Source organism: Drosophila obscura, unplaced genomic scaffold (genome assembly GCF_018151105.1).
Source record: "Drosophila obscura isolate BZ-5 IFL unplaced genomic scaffold, ASM1815110v1 contig_208, whole genome shotgun sequence".
Taxonomy (NCBI): Eukaryota; Metazoa; Arthropoda; class Insecta; order Diptera; family Drosophilidae; genus Drosophila; species Drosophila obscura.
In genome coordinates this window covers 3,180,265-3,203,334 of record NW_024542799.1, presented here as the reverse complement: position 1 = coordinate 3,203,334, position 23,070 = coordinate 3,180,265, and the positions used below count along the sequence as shown (strand labels likewise).

General features: G+C 45.5%; 1 protein-coding gene across 1 annotated transcript; it reads left to right on the top strand.

Moving 5' to 3' along the window:
• Positions 1–2,309: 2,309 nt before the first annotated feature.
• On the top strand, positions 2,310–22,974 carry LOC111074790 (protein HEG homolog 1). The gene is made up of 5 exons (XM_022367727.2): positions 2,310–2,825; positions 9,008–9,821; positions 21,676–21,932; positions 21,994–22,412; positions 22,476–22,974. The coding sequence occupies exons 2-5, from the start codon at positions 9,040–9,042 to the stop codon at positions 22,605–22,607; spliced, it is 1,590 nt and encodes a 529-aa protein (XP_022223419.2). The 5' UTR covers positions 2,310–2,825; positions 9,008–9,039; the 3' UTR covers positions 22,608–22,974.
• Positions 22,975–23,070: the final 96 nt, after the last annotated feature.

Below are 23,070 nucleotides of genomic sequence, written 5' to 3'. Positions count from 1 at the left end.
AGTGTTGACTGGAAGGCCTACTGTGTGTTTGTTTTTCGAGGAATGTTAGGCACGAGCAATGTGCCTCATCACATCTCAGGTGTTGCTGGTGGCTGGTTGGTTGGCTGCTGCCTTATCCTTAACAACCTGGAAGTTGCGCTTTACCCCGATCCGCTTAATACGGCGCCAAGGTTAGCGATCTACGATCTGTGATCAGCGATCGATTGCTTGGCACATCATCTGGATATTTCTAGTTGCAATTTTCGCCTTTGTCTACGAGTCGTCTACGTTTCGTTTGTGCAATTTGCAATGGCAATTCGTGCGCTTCCGTCAACTGTGTCCGCTTGTTGTTCGTCTGGGAAAAGCGTGATCATATAAATTATGGGTACGAGACGGAGACCCCTCCACTGCCCCTGCCCCTGCCCCTGCCCCAGCCCCTGCCACTGCCATTGACAGTGTCAAAAGAACATTTTCACAAATTTGTTGGGAAAATTTGCCTGGCGCTTGACACATTCGTTGCGGATTTATGGCCATGTCTCTTGGTCGAAATTCTTTACTTTTGCGCCTTCCCCCTTCCCCTGGAAGTGACATTGCATATTGCCCCAAATTGAGGCAGCGCGCGCGCGTGCGCACGATTGTTGACCAGCGCCCAACCCAATCCACAAAACTCCAATCGAAGCCCCAACCAAACCCCAGATGCAAGGCATGGATAATGCATGACAGGGCGCCCTGAAAATTACGATCTTTACGAACCAGAACCATGCCACAAATCTGCTGACACATGGCTGCCAAGAACTGAATCGAATTCTCCAATGAAATGAAATCTTGGTCTTTAAGGCAGTTTCTTAAGCGCTTAACTCTCGTCCAATATCTAAGATCTCACGCTGATAATTTGAATTTCATTCATGCCATCACCCACCCGAGGATCCATTAAAGTGGACACAGTTTGGGGACTCATCAAACGGCTGTCAAATTACCTAAACACCCAATGAAACGATGCCATGGCGCATCCGATCTGAGCCGATGATGATGAGTAACCCACACGAAATGCTAATGAATTGTTATCAGTTAATTGTCGGCATTGGGGGCTCCGCGCTGTGTTGCTTTGTTATCAGCCTTTTTTCATGCTTTATTTGAATTCGATTTGGAGATGCCACGCAGACGCGTGGGTGTTCCAGCCGTCTGGGCCCCGTCCCCACTCAAGTGGCAACTAATAGCCCAATAAATTGTGATATGCGTATAAAGAGAGAGAGAAACATAAGAGAGAAATACATTTGTAAAAGAGGGACTAAGCGAACTGTCAAAGCCCGGCACATTATTCGATTTATGACCAAAGGCAATGGTCAGCAACATGGCAACCAGTTTCTGGGGATGCTTCAGCGCGCGCAGGAGCAAATCCTTTTGACATGTCCAATGCGACCAGATCGGCACATTCCGTACCTTTTCCAGTGGGTAGCGTAGCTATTCCTAATACGAGTAGTAGTTGTACATAGCATTGGCTGGTGGCTGTGGCAGTAGCGCTTTTATGACGACAGCGACAGATTCAGGCAGGCAGGCAGGCCGGCAGGCAGGCGGGCACCGAATATGGTCAGAAGGGCCACAAACAAGTTCTGTGAAAGATCAGCGGGCCATGCACTAAACTGGATGCCGCCGTAGCGACGTCTGCCCCTGGCCGCAACGGGTAAATATTTAACTTCACAACTTGCCACCATCTAAAAACGAAGAAGAGCCAACATAAACGAAACGGCAGCAGCAACGGCAGCAGCAACAGCAGACCATAAAAAGCATAAACCGCAAAACTCCAAAATTAGAGATGGGCAGAGGTCAAGAAAAACCAGAATTTCCGAAAGAAATACAAAACATTTTTGAATGAATTTACGAGAGAGAGCAGCGTGGCGATAGCTGTGAATGAGACATGAATGATCCGAAAAGGATTCAATAGTATTAGGAATTTTTATCACAGAATTATAATCAAATAGGATGTTCAGATATCTTCCCATTGTATAGTTTTAATCCTCTGCATTGCACGGAGCACGCCCCATCTCTACACCTCAAACTGGAGTTGTTGCAGCTTCCAGTGTAGGTGGGGGCGCAAGCAACGTATAAACAAAACAGCTGTAACGCACTCAAACATCAGCGATGATCGGATCGTCCCCACGACCGACCGACCGACCGTCCGACCGACCAGTTCTACACACCTCACTCCCCCGTTCAATTTATTGTAAGCGAGCCGAGCCGAGATCTTGGGGGCCCGAACGCACAGCACAGCAGAGCACAGCCGGAGCACAGATCGTTAACTGGACTTTCGGTTTCGGCTGTTTCGAATCGTTCAGTTCGTCTCGGAACTTCTAAGCGATCGGTTTTGTGTGTGCTCGTGTTCGCTCCGCCGCGCCCAAAGAAGATTTCGAATATATCAAATATCGAACGAAATTTTGTTGTGTCGCATTGGCATATACGGGAAGCAAGCAGCTACCGCCAGAAGAAGCAGAATCTGCAGACGAGGAGCAATAATCCTCAATAAATGTTTATAAATATCACTTAAGAGCGATCCCCCATCCCCCACGAATCAATTCACAATTTTACATATAATTTATTCAACAAAAAGCCATGTGCCGAGTATCTGGTTAATGTCAGCGCGAAAACTCAATTCGATTTATGGTTTGTGATTGCAAATTTGACATAATTGTGTTTTTTGATTTATTTCTTATTCGTATTCGAATTCGTATCCGTATCTGTGTGTAAAGCATCTTTAAGTGGCGCATCGCAACAAAATCTGACCACGATTATCGCACAATACAACAGGGAAAATCTTTATTTTTCCCCGCGGGTAGACACTGGGAATTTGTGTAAGTCGAATGCAAATATTTTATAATTAATTGCAATTATAAATGTATGAATTGAATGTGTGTCAGGCAACGCGCGACATTTCCTAGTACATTAATCTTGCTCAAAATCTCATTTCTTGTTGTTGCTGCGCGGGAGGAGTGGGGAGAGAGGGGAGTGGAGTGTTGCAGAGTGGGGACTCTGGGCATAGGAGTTACTCGAGTGCTTATAGCTTTAATTTGCATTAAGTGTCGCTGCCGTCTACGCTGACTCTGACTCCATTAAGCATCTATCGGTTAATGGGTCTTGACTCTAATTATTCAATTTTCTTTGAAATGTCAAAGGTTTGCATATGTAATCTGATCTTAAAGCACGTACGTTTAAATGTTCTTATAACTCATTTGAATGCATTTCATAATTGAATTTTAAATATGTTAAATTTCAATGCGATGAAAACAAGTAAGAGTATTTTGAATTATATCTTAATGAGATGGTATCTCTTTAACTGAATTTTCTGCAGCACTTTGCATGGTAATTCCAATTAAAAATTAAACAAAGTTTAAACTTTATTTTTATCTTAATAGTTAGCTGATTAGTAATCTTCTTAGTCAAGCTATAATTTCAATGAACAATTCATTTCGAAGCTGATAAAAAGGTAAAATGTTTCCTCTAAAGAAAAAACATCTTACAAAAATATCTTCATTTAATCTGCAGACTGTCAGTGTACCGAGTATTAATTTTAATGTCCCCAAAGTCTCTTCAATATTATCTTGAAATCCTATCAAAACTTTGAATAAATATGCGTTTTATTATGTGACAAAATCCAAAAATTGAAATGCACAATAAATGTGCGCATATTTTAATCAAACAATTTCTTTGTTGTCCATAGCTTATGAAACTTATGAACTACGACATTTTGCATTGTTCAAATATATATATTTTAGTATGCATTTTTGTAATGCATTGCTTGTACATTTTGACACATGTTGCAACTGCACAGTGCAAGTGTACAATCAAAATTTGCAGTCTAGGGCACGATTTCACCCTATTGGATCGTGCCCGAAGTGCATATCATAATCCACCAGCAAATATTATGACAATTCTCAAACAAAAATAGGGGAATCCGTGGTGCGGACTACGGGCAGTACTCAAGTCAAATGATTTAGCCATTGCTTTCCGGTTTTCGATTTTTTCTTGGCTTTTCTAATTAGCCAAAGTCATTTGCATAAATTACGCAGCTAACGGTAACTGGGTTTATGCCTTTTGTCTGGCGTCCAGTCCAAGACCTGGGTCAGGCTCTCTATGAGCTATGGGCCGTGAGGTAGGCGTAGGCGTGGCACCGCCACCGGACGCCCCCTTGCAGCTGCAAAGCAATTAGTAAAAGACTGGACATGCCAACAAATTGTGAGGCCCGTTGTTGAAGTCTTTTTTTTCTGCCGTACTCGAACCCCGTGCCCGTACTTGTATTCCTTTTTTGGACCGTTGCATTTGTTATTGAAATGAGTTTTCGCATTTGAAGTCGCAGTTGAACTTGTCGGGCGTTCGTGGGGAGAGGGAGGGTGGTGGTGTCCAAATGTCAAACTGTCGATGTTCAACATGTTGCGTATAGTTTTCGCTTTTCGCTCTCTGTCTGTCGTTTTCGCTTTTCATTTCTGACTCTGCGCAAGAGGAAAGAGGAAACAAAACAACAAAGGCCAAAAGCCATGCCGAAAGACTTGGAACACATTCCTTTAATTGGACTGAAAGTACAGTGTAAACAAAAGGCATTCGAACGATTTGAACCTCCTGGCCGGCCTCCCCTTTCCACTACTCCCCCAGCAATCACGGATGAGGAAAGTCAGCTTGTTGATCTTGTTAAAAAAAAAACATTAAAGACATTAAAAACTTTAAAAATAAAAAAAACATTAAAAGAAGACAGAACCCGAAGGGCTACCCGAAGCTTCAGATACCCTTGCCGATTTATAGATGAAAAATATTTAATTTAAGGAAATATATTCAGTTTAAATATGAAAAATATTTAATATAAATATTTTTATTTAAATGTCAAAATGTAAGTGTATTTCAGTGATTTTTTCTCTGTGTGTACAATCTTGTAATACCCTCTTTAAGGGTAAAGAAAGAAAGACGAAACGTCAAGAGAGTAAACGAGATACAAACGCTGGGCAAATGTGTCATGATTTTGCATATTAAAGACAGCGACACACGATCAACAAAACAAAAACACAGCAGAGCAGAGCAAAGACGAGCAGCCATGTGAAATATACTATCAAATAGCCGGGACTCGGACTCTCTGACACACACTATTCACAATCTGTGCTGGCCATGATTTTGTAACCTTCTCTCTCCCAGTGCCTGCCCCGTGCACCGTACCCCGTCAGAGCTGTCCGAACTGTCGTGGGAAAACGGAGACGAAAACGTCAACAAGAACAACAAACAAAGCTGTGGAATGAATGAAATGTGTAACCCCCGTCGGCACCCTCCTTGTGGCATGTGGCAAATATTTGGCAATCTGACAGATAAGATACATTCGATAATCCCCCCAACACGATCGGTTATTGAACCCCAGAAGCTGGCGGGCGTGAAAATTATAGCAAGCTCTGGTGGGTGGCCACAGCCCCAACGCTCCAACGCTCCAACGCCCCACACACCCAGCGGGTGAGATCGGACATCTAATGCGGTCGCGCGAACTGAAATCTTCCTTAGAGATCTGAGACATTTTACAGCCAATCTCCGCTGTCTGATCGGCTGGGGGGTAATGTTAATGAAAGCAGCGTTGAAAAATTACACAAAAAAGAATTCAATTCTTCTTTGGGTTGCCATAAAAATGGTGCTGCTGCTGCTGCTGCTGGCGGGAGAGTTACCAAACAGCAGAGTTCTCTGGCTGCTGCTGCTGCCCCGAGGCGGCGTTAAGCTCTTAGTTTATCTCTTTATAAGAACTTGAGGAGCGGCCTGCTGCTGTTGCTCTGTTTTGTTCGGAGATTACACAAAACATACTCGGACTCGTAAATAAAAACGCATGCCAAAGTGGCAGCTGTTTGGAATTGCACAAAAAGGGCCAGCCCCAGCCAGCCACAGTCGGGCACTTAATTAACATTTAAATGGCAGACCGGCAGAGAGAAGTATCTGGATGCTGTAGCTCTTTAAATTACATTACACCAAAAATACTTATACTTTCCTTTCCACCAAATGATGAACAATTTACACACCATTCAGCCAAAAGCGAATGTAAACAGGTTGAGGTGCAAGGTGCGGTTGAAAGATCATTCAAATAAGAGCCAGAATTTCAGGCACTTCCATAATGCTTGCGATAATTAACTAATTAGCTAAATGCAGCAGCAGTTTTAGTGCTTTAGTCATGGACACCCCTCCACAGCCATGATTAATGGTGAATGCGAAATGTTGTATTATTAATAAAACTAAAATGGGGTGGGTGCTCTTCTCCTCCACACCACAGCCTTTCCGACTGTCTGGTCTGTGGCACAGCCATTTCCTATGACAACCAAAACATGTCGAATAAGACATGGGCAATGTTTCTGTGGATGAGGATCATTTATAGACTCTGCAAACAGGGGTTATTCGATAAAAGGGAAATGTGGAACTATCTGTACAGCTAGGAGCTGACAATAAGCAGTGGAGTATGCTTACAGCAAAATACAGACACGCTTTATGGAAGCAAAATATCTTGTGAGATCTGTAAGAATAAATAAAAAATGTTTCAGTATTTAAAATTATAACACATATAAATGATTAAAAATAATATTAAAGATTGTTCCCCTTCAGATACGAGTATTCTTCTTCCTTTCATAAAATATTTTAAGTACAATATTTTGGCCTGCCCTTAGAGTGAGATTTATTTACTGTTATGATAAATACTCCAAATGGTCGGAGATCTTTAGCTCATTTCGTGCGTTCCCTGTACTTGGAATCAACAACTTCCAACCTCCGCCTCTGCTCTCATACTATTTCTTTGATATATGTACGTCTGTTTCACGCATCTCTCGTGATTCATTGGCCATTGCTCATGTCTGGGTCAGCTCACTCACTGACAAGCAGCACGCACACAGATACAAAATAAAGATCCAGAGATACTTGCACCCACAGCATCGTTTGGTGTGTGTCTTGCGAGGCTGACAAAAATAAAGTTGACACTTTCCCCGCAGAGGAGGAGGATGATGATGATGCGGATGCTGCTTAGAGCGTCTGTCCACGCCCTGCAGATATTTGTTCTGTGATTTATGTGCTGGGAAAACAAATCAATAACATTTAACACACACTAATTTCTAGATACTCCGAACCCACACAAACACTGATACAGATACAATCCCACTCCTTGGAAATTGATGGGGGCAGCGGCAGCCTTTGCATAATTTCCAGCTAAACTGCGACCGAAACTGCAACCGCTACCCGAAAGTTGATTTATTTGTGATTCTTAAGGCATTGCCCATGCCCCCCAGCTATTAATTAGAGATATATCAAAATATTGCCGCTGATCGGCCAATAGTGGGTTGGCCAGACTCCATCTCCACCTTCGGGGGCTCCATTCGGATTGATTTATCTCTGGGCTGACCGTTTTTGGCAAGTCGGCAAGGTCAAGGCAAGTTGTCAACTCCGCAGACTCTCTAAGGCTGAACTGCTGGACTTGGCTTAGATTTCCGCGGAATAAAAATATTTTTTTGATTTTTTTTCTCATTTCTGTGTGCCGTTTGTTTGTCTGCAGTCTTGATTAAGCTTGATGGCGGCGCCCGCAAACCTTTTTATCATTTTTGTTGGTTTCATTTTTCAGCTTTTGCATTTCTTGGAACTTTTTTGAGAGTTATGACAACTGGTGGCGGAAGGGCAGGGTCTGGAGATGGGTCTGGCTGGACATTTGAGTGGCAGTCGAAGAGCCCGAGTAGGAGGAGGAGGAGCAGGCAGTCCCAGGGTTTCACTTACTAAGCCGAGCTTAAGGCCGCACCTGATGGAACCATTGAAATGCAGCTCCATTTTCGGGTCAGCTCAGACTTACATTTCTCAATATTTTTTGGTCTTTCGTTCACTGTTTTTTAATTAGCGCAGCAAATGTTAATTATGTCTCAGCGGCTGTCATTGAAAGCCATCAAAAGTCTTATGTCGAATGCTCCCAATTGCATGCATAAATTGGGTACAGGGAAAGGGAAAGGGAAAGCATAGCCCATGCCCATCCCCGAACATGTGTTAGATCCACTTTAATGATCCACGTCGGGGCAGGGGGTGGGTATGGGTTGCACCCCGTTATCGTAAATTCAAGTTAAGGCAATGAATATTAATAAGCAGCTCTCTCGCTGCGCAGCAATTGCAATAATAATTGTTTTTTGTGCTGTTGTTTTATTTTTTTGATGCTGACAAATGATGCCATGAGGCCACAGTTCCCTGGCCCCACGATTCCGCAGTGCGTACATTATTGATAAATGTGTAAAAAGTGCCAGAAAACAAAGCGCAAAATTGATGCCGACTTCCGGCTTCAGTTTTTGTTTTTGTTTTTTTGGCAGCAGTAGCGGCAGCAGCTCCTGCGGGTTAACTGTTGAACTTGTGATTTATCAGCCAGAACCACATTAAGCAGAACAAACAAGAATACTCGCCATAATCAGAGTGTCAGCGTCAGCTGTACAAATTGCCTTTGTCTCTGTCACGAAAATGCGAACTTGGGTAGTGGAAATGTTGAAAGTGTTGACCACTCGACCATGAACAGCGCTGGCCCCCATCAGGAAGCAGGAGCAGGGGCCAAACAGACGGTACCTGAATACCCTATAAATAATACCCTCAAAGCGAGTGCAAAAAGTATCCAACTAGCAGCAATCCTGATTCCTAGATGGTCGAAGAGAGTATCAAAGTGTCGGGGTGACAGGTGGAATGGTAGAATGGTGGGGTAGGCAGGATATTTCTTGTTAATACATTTATGCTACCTTTCAATTACGAGTGCACGCGATGATGGACACTCAGAGCGACCGACGCACAGACAGATGGACAGACAGGTCGGTCGGCAGGTTTGAGAGAGACAAAGGAATCCATAATGAGATCCAAGTGGATCCGTCTTCTTGCTTACATTAAATGCAAGAAGCGTGCAAAATGCCTAGGAATCCGAAAGAGAATGAAAGTGAATGGATATTCACAGGGAGGGAGGGAGGGAGGGAACTTGTTCAGCTACTTAATAAAGACATACCCGTTTGCTTGTCTTCCCTCTTTGCAGTTGCATTAACCCGCCGAATCAGCGGCACCAAGATGACGCACTCCAGTCCGACTTTAAGCTCCGCTTTGCTGCTCTGCTGCACAGTTATGCTGCTGGCGACAGCGGCATCAGGTATACAGAACAGAACCAACAGCAGCAGCAGCAGACCCACCAGCACCGCCAGAGTACAGGCCCATCGAGGGCATGGCCATCGACAGCGACACCATGCGAGTCCCATGGTAACGACACATCAGCGACAGTCCCGCCGAATGCAGTTGGCCAATCAGGCCAAGGCGGAGGTGGAACTGCTGCCGGGTGTGACCATGCAGGAGGTCACCCGACTGCGTCGCATCCATCCGCATAATCCCTACAACAAGGTACTAACGCGTCGCCTGCACCAGCAGGGCGTGGCTGGTCGTCCCACCGAGTGGGACTACAACACCTACAACATCTACACGAATACCTTTGGGCCGCCACCGCCGCCGGTTCCGCCGTCTTCGCCGCACTCTGGCAAGGGGGAGGACAACACCCAGGATGTGGAGTTCATTGGGGTGCGAGACCGGGGACGTGGCTACAACTATGTGCCATCTGTATCCGTGAGCAGCACCACTGCACCACCACCACCACCGCCGAGCCTCAATCGCCGCTCTGCCACTCCGAGCCTGAGCAGCATTGGCACCATTCCGCCACTGGTTCCGGCCAGGCGGGGCTATGTCTACACGACGACGGCACCCACGACCAGCACGACATTCACATCCACTGTGACCACGGAGGATCCCTACGAGACGAACACAATTGGACGCAACTATCCCACAGATCCCAAGGAGATGGAGAGGTAAGTTTAGGAATTTTCTATTCCTCCTTAATTAATTAAAAAGAAGATCAGCAGCCACAAGCCGATCAAATAGTTTGACCTTTCCTTTTGGAAGGTTCATTGAAGGTTCCCTAGAAGAATAATGCTTTCGGGTCACACCCCTGCGGAATTTGAGTTGAAGATGAAACTGAAGATGGAGATGTCGGTGCGATCTTTCAGCGGCATTGGGCAGCTGGGCGTTTCCGATTGCATTTATCAGAGCCAGAGCCGGAGCGAGACCCCCCATCCCTGGTGGTTCAAGGTTGCTGCAGTCATAAATAAATATTTCCAAAAGCCGGGGTCCCAGCATCAGCTTTACCTTTGGCCCAAAATCAGCCTCGGTTTGGGATCTGGCGCTGGCCCCCTGCCTCTGTCGCGCTGCGGCTTATCGCATCGAACATAAATTATTTAAATATTTTGACAAGCCGAGAGAGATTTCAATGTCGATTCAGCAGCAGCAGCAGCAGCAGAAGCAGCTGCGCTCCGCTCTGCGCTTCGGTGCTAATTTGCGGCCCAGACCAAATGCCATGGCAAGCCAACAACTGGCTGGAAATTAGCCCCAAGGCCAAGTGGCACCAGAGCCACAGCCAGTCGACGATCACTTCACATCCACTGCTGCTCTGCGGCGGCTCCAATTGTCGTGTGTCAATTGTGCAGCAAATCAATGAGGCGCGCACTTGAATGCCCATGCCCCCATACCCACCTCCATACCCGTATCCGTGGCTGTAACAATTGCAATTGCAGCAGCTCCTTAAATGTACCAACTGCTCTCGTACGAGTACGAAGTACTCGTGGGCAATTGTTGTAGTGGCTGTGTTGGTCGTGTCTTCGTCCGCGATCTGGCCAAGATTGTGTGGCTGCCCTGGCATTGACTTGTCGCCTTCATTGTGGCTGTGGTGGCTGTCAGTCGCTTTAAGGTAATGAACTTTAACGAGTTTTCAATTGCCAGTCCAGTGCTGATGTTTTCTAATTGGAATTAATGTGCCTCTACTTAAGGGCAAAGGCATGCCAACCAACCCATCCAAACCCATCCAACAATCCCACAATCCCAGACACAGCGGAAACGCTGCGTATGCGCAATCTCAACCAGCGCGGAGCACTGGCACTGGCAGTGGCAGTTTGCAATGTTGTGTTGTGGCTCTGGCGTTGCAAATTATGACACATTTTGATTTATGCGGCAGCTGCCAAAATGCTGCCACAAGGCAAATGCACTGCCTAGCATCATCATTCATACCCATGGGCCTCGCACCATTGCAGTTACAGTGGTGCAGATGTGGCAGAAACTTGAGCCGCACCGCCTCTCAGTGGATAATTTAATGGATGATTTTTTGTTGTTGGCCAATTCCCATTTGCCATCCATTCCTATTCCTTTTTTCCCACTGTTTCTGCATGTAGGCGCTGCTGCCTTGCCTCTTTTCTATTTATTTAAGCACTGCACGTGCAGCAGCAGCAGCAGCAGCAACTGCTGCAAGTGGCGCATTGCAACAGAGTCTGTCCAGTCCATATGGAAATGACTTCTCATGTGGATTGGCTTCAGCTTTGGCTTCTCGTTTCGTTTTGGTTATTCACACGCCGCCATCAGCACAGATCTGCAATGGTACTGCTACTCCTCCTTCTCCTTCTTCTCCTCCTCTTCTCTGTGCTACCTCTTTTTGCCCCACCACCCCACCACCCCCTTGAAAGATCAGACCTGGTTAATGGCCAGAGCAACGATTCAATTGCCAGTCCAACTGCAGACCGGTGTTAATCAGCGTTATAGCCGCCGATTGCTGTATAAAAGTGGAGTTAAGTCATTTCCCCCCACAGTGGGGCAAGTGCTTAAGGCAGCTTTACATTTAATTGCAACTCTCAGAAGCGAGTAATATTTATATCCACATATTTGTATACCTCAAAATCTGCTGCCTCAGATCTGATGTACGTTGATCCACTGTAGCTGCCGCCTGGTCGTTGGGCTTCTGTTTGATGATTTCAATTGATGTCTGCACTGTGCATGTGGCATGTGGCAGACAATTTGTTGTTGTTGCTGCTGCTGCTGCCACACTGACAATTGATTGATGTCTGTTTTTTTTTCGGGCTAGCACCACTCAATGATTGACTTTTGATTTGCGATTGCGGCGGTTGCAACACCCAAAACGCAACCGATCAGCCGATCAACCGATCTAAAACCGGAGTTAATGAATTAATTATACATTCCAAATCGAAGTGGAGTGGAGTGGAGGAGGAGGTGGGAGAGGTGTTGATTCAGGGAGGGCACTACCTGTGTGTGGGCGTGGCCAACCAGCGCTTAAATGCCACTTGCACCGACCAAAACTTGCAATCTTTATCTTTCGAATAGTATCTACCAAAGCTGAAGTTCCACACAATAAAAATCGAAAACAAAGCAGGGCCTTGACTTCAATCGCTGCTATGGACACAAACAGCATAACAGCATAAAAATAAAAGCCAATAGCTACAAACAATTGGCAAAATGTACAATAAAATAAAATGAGACAAGAGCCAAGGAGAGTTATGTGCACTTTAGCCAACTCTGTGACCCTAACAAGAGGCAAAGAACGCAGACGCAAACGCAGGCATAGACTCCAACTCCGACTCCGAGTCCGACTCATACGCTGCCACAGACAGGGGCACACGGGCACAGGCGCATGCGCAGCTGGATGCGGAGTCAGGGTTTGTAGTCCGCCTGCAAATTGCTTGTCAACGATCGAACCCCAGCTTAGGCTCTGCGATAATTATGGGATAGCGAGAGAGAGAGAGAGAGAGGGAAAGGGAGAGGAGGGTACTGGGGGCACGCCACTCGAGTGCGAGTGACGAATGATTTGATATGCTGCGCTTGGAAAAACTGCACTTAGAATGCGGCTGCAGCCTGTGAAAATTCGTTAACATTTTGCACCGTGAAGCATTGTGCTCAATGGCTACGCCTACGCGTGCCTAACCGCACTCCCACTTGGAGCCGAGCTCTGGTCTGGTCTGGTCTGGTCTCGTCTGTTATGGTCTTTGGCCTGGTCTCAGTCTCTGCTGGGGCTTATCCAAGTCATGCCATCAGCGCAGACCCAGGCCGACAGCAAGGGTAAACCTTGGCCCAGGCTTCTGCCTTCTCGGTTAATGAGTTTTTCTTGGGATTCGATGGGAAAACAACATACATACAAACAAGTACCCGTGCATGGAGGCATGTGGGAGTTCAACAGGCAACAGGCAACAGGCTAAACCCTGTACACGTGCTCATCAAAAATCAGCAGCAAGAACACGACATGGATATGACATCAATTGAACAAATTGCCTGCCTGACAAATGCAACAACAAAAATGTCGCTTGTATCTCAATATTCGTTTTAATTAAGATGGATTTCTTTTGACGGAGCTGAAAGCTGATTGAAAAACAAGGGAAACCTTTATTGAAAGAAAAGTATCTAAATGTAAAACCAATTTGTTGACCTCTTTTTTCCTCCGCGTCATTAGTCATGGTCATTGTCACTGTAAATGGCTGAATGTGGTGCACCTTTTTGGGGTGTGCATTCGATATGCATATAACAATTTATGGAGCACAGATACGTATGATATGGGTCACAGATCTAGAGGAAATATTTGTTACCATTTCTGTGTGGAGTGTGACATGTATGTAGGTGTATCACATTACCAAATGAGAGTTTTTGTTTTATTCTACTATAACAAGGGCGGGTTATCAATCAATGTGTGCTGTATCTGCAACCAGAGAAAAAATATACACCCTGAAATTGTACCATTTACACTTGCATTTAAATATTATTACCAACAGATTTGCTCCGAAATTAGATTTAAAAATTTTCTTATTTAAATTAAATATTTTCTTATTTAAATTAAATATACATATTTAATTAAATATTCTTTTGTACTTAAAACCAGAATATTTAATTTAAATATGGGTGTGTTCATTTTTTTAGCTTGCCATTTTTCTCTGAGTGTATATATTCAAACATTTTCTATGACTCTCTTAACTTTTCCATAAAGTAATTTTACAGTCGAAAGTTAAAATCCAAGTCATATTTTTACTTACAATAATTACGATCTGTTGGACACCATTGACGCTGCAAATATGTATCTATATCTATGCGTCTGTGGCGCTGACACAAACAATCATAAACATGAATGCACTAAATGAATATGTAAAGCAAAGACCAATTCATGGTATAAATTTACGCGTATTGTTCGGTTCTGTGCCTGGGCGTGTGTGCAATTAGTGAGTTTTTCACATAAACACAAGTAAGTCACTCAAAACATGAATTGGACACCGGACAGGGGACAGTTTGGACAGTCGTTCCGTCCCGTCACAATGGAACTGCAGCAGCAGCAGAGGTGGGCCGCCGCTGCACCGTAATTTGCAAATCACGCAGCTTCGCATCTCAAGTTGAAAATTGGGTTAATGCAATGCTGGGGAGGCAGACAGACAGACAGACAGACAGATTACATGTAAACCCGTTCTGGAAGACGGGGAATACGGTGAGGCGGTGGGGCGGTGGACTGGGTGGCGCTGTCTCTGCATTGCTTTTGTCTTGCAGCCCCACTACAAAAGACAACAAAACTGTGTGAGTGCCACACACGAGGCATGAGCCACGAGTGCACGAACCCCCCAAAAAGACCATGCCATAACATGACGCACAAAATTCCAGCCATATATGCGATACACTGCAAGAAAAGAAAAGTTAGTGCATCTGAATCATAAATTCCATTTTAATGTCTTGGAATATCAATTGAAGTTTATAGCATTTTTCATCCTATATTTCTTCTGGGGCAGTGTTATTAATGTTTGGTGATTCATATGCTCGCATCTTCTTGGGGGTTCAATTAGTCGTTCATGGGTTCTCCCAGTAAAAAAGAGTCCATGGCATCCCCATATAGATTGATGACTCTGGAGTTGGTCATGCTCTTCGATTGATTCATATGTTCTGCAATCAAATTGCACTTAACTTGATTAAAGAAGATGGAGAAATCTTCCTCGAAAGTTTGGAATAAGTTGATTCCTCTTAGATCTTTTCTTTTTCAATCTATGCCGAATACTGATAATATTTGTTTGTTTTTTTATAAATAATTCGCAAATCCATTCACCGCAGTGTAAAAGATAAGAGCACCAGGAGGACAGGGAACGAGACACGCCATTTGGCTTACTTAATTATGTTGCAATTGGATACCATGTGGGGCCGAAACAGACACAACTGGGATTGGGTTCGGGAGTGAAGTGGAGTGGCATGGAATGAAACCAGCGTTGCACTTGCCTCTACCTGAGCCAGAGCCTGGGCTTGGGCTTGGGACAGGGCGTGGGCCGACAGATTCATAGGAAAATATCTTCATTTATCTTCCACTTTTCGGCAGCAGCAGCAGCCGCCGCACTGTGCACTGTCCCCACCTAAAATTCGAGCGCTTTCAAAATTTCGTTACGGCCTTTTCACTCGTCGTTGCGCGATTTGGATCTCCCATTTCAGCATTACCATTAGCATTAGTAACAATAGAAGTAGCAGGCAGGCAGCAGCAACAATCATAACAACAACAGAGCATAGCCGACAAATGCGAGGTATGTTAATTTGATGAAAAGTTTTGTGTGTGCGTTTGCCTTTGGTTGCGCCTTTGTTGGGCAGTTCATCGGAAAAAGAAGCCACTGGAGGAAAGGAGGAAAGAAATAAAATGGAAATCGTGCACGCCTCTTGCATTTCTCTGCCTTCTCCTTGTCTGAAGAAGGGCAGGGAGAAAGGGTTGGGAGAGAGGAGAAGAAGCTGGAGCTCACGTTGCCACTAATCGGATTTTCGGACACGGCTCGACACGGCTGTTGTTTAAACAAGTTTCGGGCATTAATCATGATTTACACCAACCTTACAGATACACACAAATATACACACACACCACAGCACAGCCCAGCACACTCTCAATCACATTCACACTCTACAAGAGGCATGCCAATGCAGCTCCAGGGCCTCCAGCTCCAAGAAAGGGCCGCATTAGTGGAGGATTGGAGTCGGAGTCCCATTGACAGGCAAACTGTAGCGATTGGGGCGACTCAGAGATCGCTTATCGCGCGATTATGTTGTATGGAAAATGCATGAGCCGGCCACTGAACTCCACACTCCAAAGAACTCCGCACCATAACGCTTTTGGGCCAACTACCTTGGCCATAATAATATTGTATATAATCAGCTCGCATTACCACAAAACAGCGCTGCAGACATACACCCATCTGCATCTCCATATCCAATCTGCAACTTCAACTGCTGCAACTCTTGAGACTCTCCCGACTCTTAGACCGTCTGACACTTGCGGCAATTTTCTTTTCACTTTTTCGCAACAAATTCTTTCTGCGTTGCGTCTTTTATTGCATAATCCCAAACCAACCGAGAGAGCAAGACAAATTTACAGTCAAATTAGAACTGGCTCTGGCTGGCGGTTAGCCGTGACTGGCGGTTTCTGCCTGCCACACAAAAATCGCTGGCATATTCGCTTTAGCAGCGAGTTGGTTTTACTTTGAATGCAAGAGATTTCCACAGTAAATAAATCAATATTATAAGACTAGAAATTAACATCCATGTGACTTGTTTTACCCCATAAGTTCTCTCGAAAAATCAATATGAGAATCTTAATTTAAATCTTGTTTATTGTTTGGAAATTCTATTGAGTTCATAACTCAATCAATCTGCCAATCGTAAACGCAAAGAAAAGCTAGACAAGTGCAGCAAACCCAAGAGAAAATCTCCATTAAATGCCAGACTCCATTCAATGGAAACACATTCATTTCATACATAATTCAAGTTAATGCGAGAATACCAATCGTACCAATCTCTTGGATGGATGGATGTGCCTTGATATATGGGCATCAACGCACATCCATCCAAGTCCGAACTGATTTAATGCTGACAAGTTCTTCAAAGACATTTTCTCCAGCAGAGGCCTGTCCATTCTTAGGATGAGGAAGAGAAGTTGCTTCCGCGATGCACATTCATTCTTTCCCAGGGGGATTTCAGCTCGGGGTATTTGTCCAGTCGCATATTGGATTTCCACTTCAGCAGACTTCTGCTGCTGAGTGCTGTAATAATTCTCCTAGCAGAAAATGAACAAAACTGAAAGCTGCACTTGCAGTTGCCGTTGCCGGGGTCCGTTCCTGGACATGGACATGACTGAAATATTATTAGAAAAACTGCTGAGGCAGTGCGTCTTCGTCGTACGTCGCTTCCATCGTGGGGCCCATCGTCTTCATCTCCATTTGGGGCTGTGGTCACAGGGGCGTTGCAGTTTTACGCCAAGTGAAAATCCAAATAAAGCTGGACCACGAGACCAGGAAGCAAGTCTAAAAATGTTCAACGCTCCTCTGCTCGTGGTTGTTCTTCTTCTGGCAGCCGTTGTCGTTGTCGTGGTTGTTCTTCTTGTCGTTGTTTGTTGTCGTCCGTCGTCGTCGTCGTGTTGCGGGGTAGTGGGTGGGTGGATTCGAGGCAAATACAGTCGGGCTAATGATGCATTTGGCCAGGGCATCCCAGTCCCAGGTCTGTCTCTGTGTCCCCTGTCCCGGGGTATGGTCTGGAATTGCACATTCGTTGGCCTGGCCAATTTAAATTCTAATTTCATGTAGCAAATCAGATTAGCTGCTGGACCACAAATGGCCCAAACTGTTAGCCAGCAGATCTGCGCACTTTCGGATCAGCCTTAGGCCTGAGCCTCTGGCATTTTCACTCTGCCTTCTCCCACTCCTACCCTCCTCCTCCTCCTCCTCCTCCTCCTCCTCCACCTCCACCTCCTCCTGCTCATCTGTGGAAGACGGGGACATAAAAATTCATTTTATGACTGTGGCAACAATATTTTTATGTTTTCTTATAAATTTATTTCACATTTTCATTTGGAAACACGATAACCAACCACCACACAGGCAGCAGTTGGTTGGCGGGCGGGGTAGGCTGGCACTTTTCCCGGCATATTTTAGCCATACATATAAGCCAGAGTCTGAGTCCGAGTCCGAGCCAAAGTTAAAGCCAGGCCAAAGCCAGGCACTAAAGCCGTTTACAGCTGTTAAGTGTCGCCAAGTTTTTTGTGGCTCTGGTTTTTAACTGTTTGGCTTTTAACTGTTTCTTAAATGCATTCACGTTGCAGTTGTAAAGATATTGACAAAATGCAAACTGGTTTCCAAATGACCCACCCCATCAAAAGACGATCAATAAAAATGATTTAAGTCAAATGGCAGACCCATTGAATGACTCCTCATCTAAGGTTGCATCTGGTTTAGATCTGGCTAATTGGTTGGTTTTCATCTCTCATCTGTCCAGAGAATGGCAAACAAAAGGCAGTTTGAATATAAAGATTTAAATAAATCACTAAAGCCCTCGCCCAAGGTTTCGTTTTGCTCTCTACCAGCCAGCCAGCCAGCCAGCACAATGGAAGGTGCAAAAGTAAATAGCGACAATTTATGGGGCCTCGTATTTAAATTATTAATTAAATTTAGTGAAGGGAAAATATTTTGACTCAGGGGTTTATTATTATATTTTATCAATTTACAGGGCTTGAGTCAAGGATACTCGCAAGAGTTGAGCAGATGCTGCTGAGAATTCATTTCCTAAAAAGATAGGAAATAAAGGAAATGCGGCTTGGGTTTATGAGTATACTGAACTTCCATTTAATGTAGAATTGAATTGAATTCGAAGGCTCCATCAAGTGTGACTCATTCGACTTGTATTCTTCCTGTTTCAGAGGGAATAATCAAGTGATTTTTTATGTATTTTGAACTCTATCTGTGTATACACTAGCCGCATCCATTTATTAGCCCCGGTTCCATCCGACGCAGTCCATTAAGCCCACACACCCGCTCCGCTCCGCTCCGGTCCGCTTTGGGTCACCTTTTGGCCTGCAGCCATCGGCTGGCCTGGCTCATCAATTTCTGCGTGCCATCCAATGAAAATAAATCGTAAATCAATAAACCGCACTCAAACTTTGGCCCCTCATCCACATCTGGCTCTTTCTCCGCCCCATCCTATCCCCCCATCTTGGCGAACATCTTTCGGATCGTGGCACTAACCGAAGCGGAGGCCGAACCAATATTTCGTTGGCTGGTTGCATTTCTTGTAAAATTCAACAGTTTTTAATTTTTGATTAATTGGCCCCTCAGACTGCATTTCATTTTGTGGCTGCTGATGCTCTTTTGGTACGGCTCTCTGGCTGAGAATTTTGATGGATGTTTTTATAATTTTATGGGTCTGTCAAGGGTTTCCCTGCCACATTGCGATCTCAGCTCAGCTCATCTCATCTTTCTCTGTAAAGGAAAGCCCAGAGCTTGAGGGGAGGTCAGTCAGTCCACAGGTGTTCGTTCGTTGGTTTGGTTTGGGCGGACGAGGCCCTTAACAATTAAAAATTCAAATTTAATTTTAGCCTAAACGTTTCTAAACAAAGCAATGAAGCCATTCACACTGTCTGGCGCTGTCTGGCCCAGTGGGTAGTCGTGGGGGGATCTGTTTCTGACCCGCTCGTGGATGGAGATTTATGCAGGCAGCGGAGTGGCATGGCATGGAAATGGAAATGGGGGATTGGGGATTGGGAATGAGCATTTCATGTTGCACTTTGTTGGCACAGTTTCTTCGTAAGAAAAACTTCCGCATTTTGTTGCTGTTGCAGTTCCCGTTCCTCGTTGCCCGTTCTTTTCATTGTTTCTGGGGCTCTTGCCCCATACGTTCGCTGGTGGCGCCCTTTACTGAGAGAGTCGAGATCCGAGAATGCTGGCGCATAAATAACGTGAGAATTATGGTACAGGGGGGGCGGGGGTAAGCCAGTACCAGTAACAGTAACAGGAACAGCTACAAGCCAAGTCAGCACATAAATATGCATGTGCAGCAATAAAGAAATTGTTAAATGTCCCGCTCGCAGGACCCATGCCAACTGTGTGCCACTTTCGAGGCCCGCGTCGCGTTGCTCTTTTGTAAGGCACCAAATTTTCGGCCAAAAAATAAAACCGAGGGAGAAAATGTGCAAAAATCTGCAACGGCTTGGGGTTGGGGGCCAAAAACCATCCAAGCGGTTCGAGCGGTAGTCAAACAGTCGGCCAGTCGTCGTCAGGTCGTCACTCAGTGGCGGCCACGTCACGCGCTTGCAATTGTTTTTGGCCCGCATTGCCAATTACGACACCATCAGCAGCCGTGGCAGCAGCATCAGCAGCAGCACCAGCACCAACATACAGTCGAAGCCTGGCAATTTATGGATGCACCTCGCTTTTGGGCCAGTTTTGCCTTTTTTTGGCAACCCGAATCAAAATAAACCGCTTATTATCAACGCTCTTTCGGTTTTACAGCTTGCGGGCCAAAGGTCTAAGGAGCATTGCCTGAACAGTGGAATAATAACGGCGGGGTTTTGCAAGCCACTGGAAAGCATAGGTGAAGTGTTAAGAAAATGTTTGTTTGGTGTTTTTTCTATTCCACGATACCACTAGATTTCTGCGACTATAGATTGATCGATATTAACTGCGATTGAGCTGAGAATATTGGAAACTGGAAAAACAAAGGCGATCAAATTTGTACACCCTGAAACAATAAATAAAACTCACCCTTTCATCCATAGTACTCCACTTCTTTCTGCAATCCGCTAGAGAATTTGGCCTGTTTTCAGTTTTTTTTTTAGAAGTGCGCCTCTTACAGCAATGAGTGAGAAAGAGCTCCGTTTTTGCATAATTTTCACACACGCACAGGACAAACAGGGGATCACATGTCCAAGCCCACATTTTGCACGTAAACAAAAATAAATGAATTCTTTTGTACATATTTACGGACATATGAAACACTTTTTGCATTTACTTGCACACATTCCCGTTGATTTTAATTTGCCATCATCCTCTTCTATGCACTTTTGGCGTATTGTTCGCCTCCACATTCGATCACTCACTTTTCTTGCATTTAAGCAATATTTTCCTTAGGATTGCTTAGGCCGAAACGCAGAACTAACTTGGGAACGCACGCTCAAGGCACATGAAAAATAGTAATTTGTGAGAGGGAGAGCGTGACAGATGCGTACGTGACTTAGTGCTCATTCCAATTCCATTCTCTTCCTCTAGTCCACTTCCTTATTGCTCGCACATTGCATGCTCTCCTTCTGCTCCTCTTCCTAATTGCTTGCCTATTGGAATTTGCATACTTTTTCTGTCTCTCCTAATGCAAAGGGAGATCGAAGGGACAACTGTTGGCCGGGAGGGGGTGAGAGGGGGTTACAGGTGCGCAGACAGCTTATGTGCTCTCTCATTCCATGCTCTCTTTTTGCTATTCCCTATAATTGAAAATAAGCTTGAAGTGATTGCAGCGATAGGTTTTGAGAGCATTGTAAGACATATAGTTTTAGAAGGACTGAAATCTCCCTGTTTCTGTGTAGTTTCCACCTTTTGCACCAGGTTAGAAGGCCTCGCCAACCACCATTCCGCTATCTATTCCGTGAATTGGAGCACTTTTGGTGCTGCTCCTCGAAATAGTTTTGTTCGTTTGGCCTCCACAAATGAAGCTGCGTGGCCAGCCAGTCAGTGGTCCGTGTCGTGTTTGTCATCGCAGATATTGACAGGCAGACACATTCGTATCGTGGCTAGCAAGTTGTCCGATCCGCTGGCAGCTGGACCTGGGGACACTTGTGACAATTGTCAAAGCGGAGGCGAGCTCGCAGACAGACCAGCTGCTGCTGGGCGCTGCTGGCCAACCTGTTGGCCACTCTTGTATTATGACAGTAATTGGCTGGTGTCTGGCACGGGTATTCGGCTGGAAAAGTCAGTTTCACTTTTGCAGATGATCCGCTGATTTGGGTCAGCCTCAGGCCACGCTCCCATCTGCCAACTCCGAATCCAATTCACACCTTGCTCTCGTTTTACATTGCAGGCGACACATTTGCGCGCAGCAGCGGACAATCACGATGCCCGTCAAGACGACGGAGGTGTACACGCGCCCCACCTGGAAGCACATCAGCACGCCCTGCCAGCCACAATCTTATTCGGGGCAGATGTGCACGCGGGTGCAGGTGGTCCACGAGCCGGCCTACCGGGACGTGATCAAGCACAAGACGGCCCAGCAGATGACCTACGACTGCTGTACGGGCTGGAGCCGGGAGAATCCGCGTGCGGATGCGTGCATGAAACGTGAGTTTCCTTGATTTATTGCAGATCTTTCACTATCATAATCTCCTTGCTGTTACCTTAGCTGTTTGCTCCACGCGCTGCCAGAACGGCGGCAACTGCACGGCTCCCCAGACCTGCTCCTGTCCGTCTGGCTATACGGGCCGCCACTGCGAGTTGGATGTGAACGAGTGCCACGTTGAGAAGCCGTGTGACCAGCAGTGTGTAAACACACCCGGCTCCTATTTCTGTCGCTGCAGGCAGGGCTTTGAGCTGCAGGCGGACCAGCAGAGCTGCAGGAAGGTTTCCTCCCACGGCGACGATGCCTTCGAGGCGCGAGATCTTGAGAACGACATTGATGAGATGGATCCCGAGGTGGCCACGCGGCTGCAGAAGATCGAACGCTCGCTGGCCAATGAGCGGGTGCACACTAACGAGCTGCAGAAGTCTCTCCAGGCCACATACAGTGTGGTGGACACGCTACAGACGAGGCTGAGCACACTGGTAAGGTAATGTCATACTCGCGGCGTACTCTGATTTGATCCTCTTGGTCCTCTTCCCCGATAGGAAAAGCAAGCCCAGGACGTGAGTCGCCTGCAGACGAATCTGTACAAGACGGAGTCACGCACCAACAAACTGGAGGGGATGCTCAATCTACTGCTCAAGTGCCGAAATGGCCCCAATGCCAACTGTCCCTAGGGGTCGACGAGGGCACAAAGAACTGCATTTCTCTACGATAAACAAAAAAACTAATATAAATTAAATGTTTAGTTAATTTAATTGTCTATTCTGTTCGTGTTACCACATATCACAAACCGCACCACCATGCTCCTGCTTGTAAGCCATTCCCGAATGCGAGTGCCTGCCTCTGTAGTCTCTAGAACCAGCCAGAACTTAGTACTTAAGCGATGAAACGTGTCATAAGTGTATTACGATCTGAGGATCGCCGCATCGCCGGCACTGCTCCCATGTGTGTGTCAGTCAGTGTTTAGTTTTTGCATGTATCTGTATATAATTATAATGTATATGAGAGAAATTCATTGCACAAATAAATGCATTTTCCCAATTCAAGTGTTTTCTTTTTGCCGCCTTTTACCGTTTTAAAAACAGCTGTGCGAAAATATCACGCGTTAGGAGATTTCTCACGTAGGCCATATGCCAT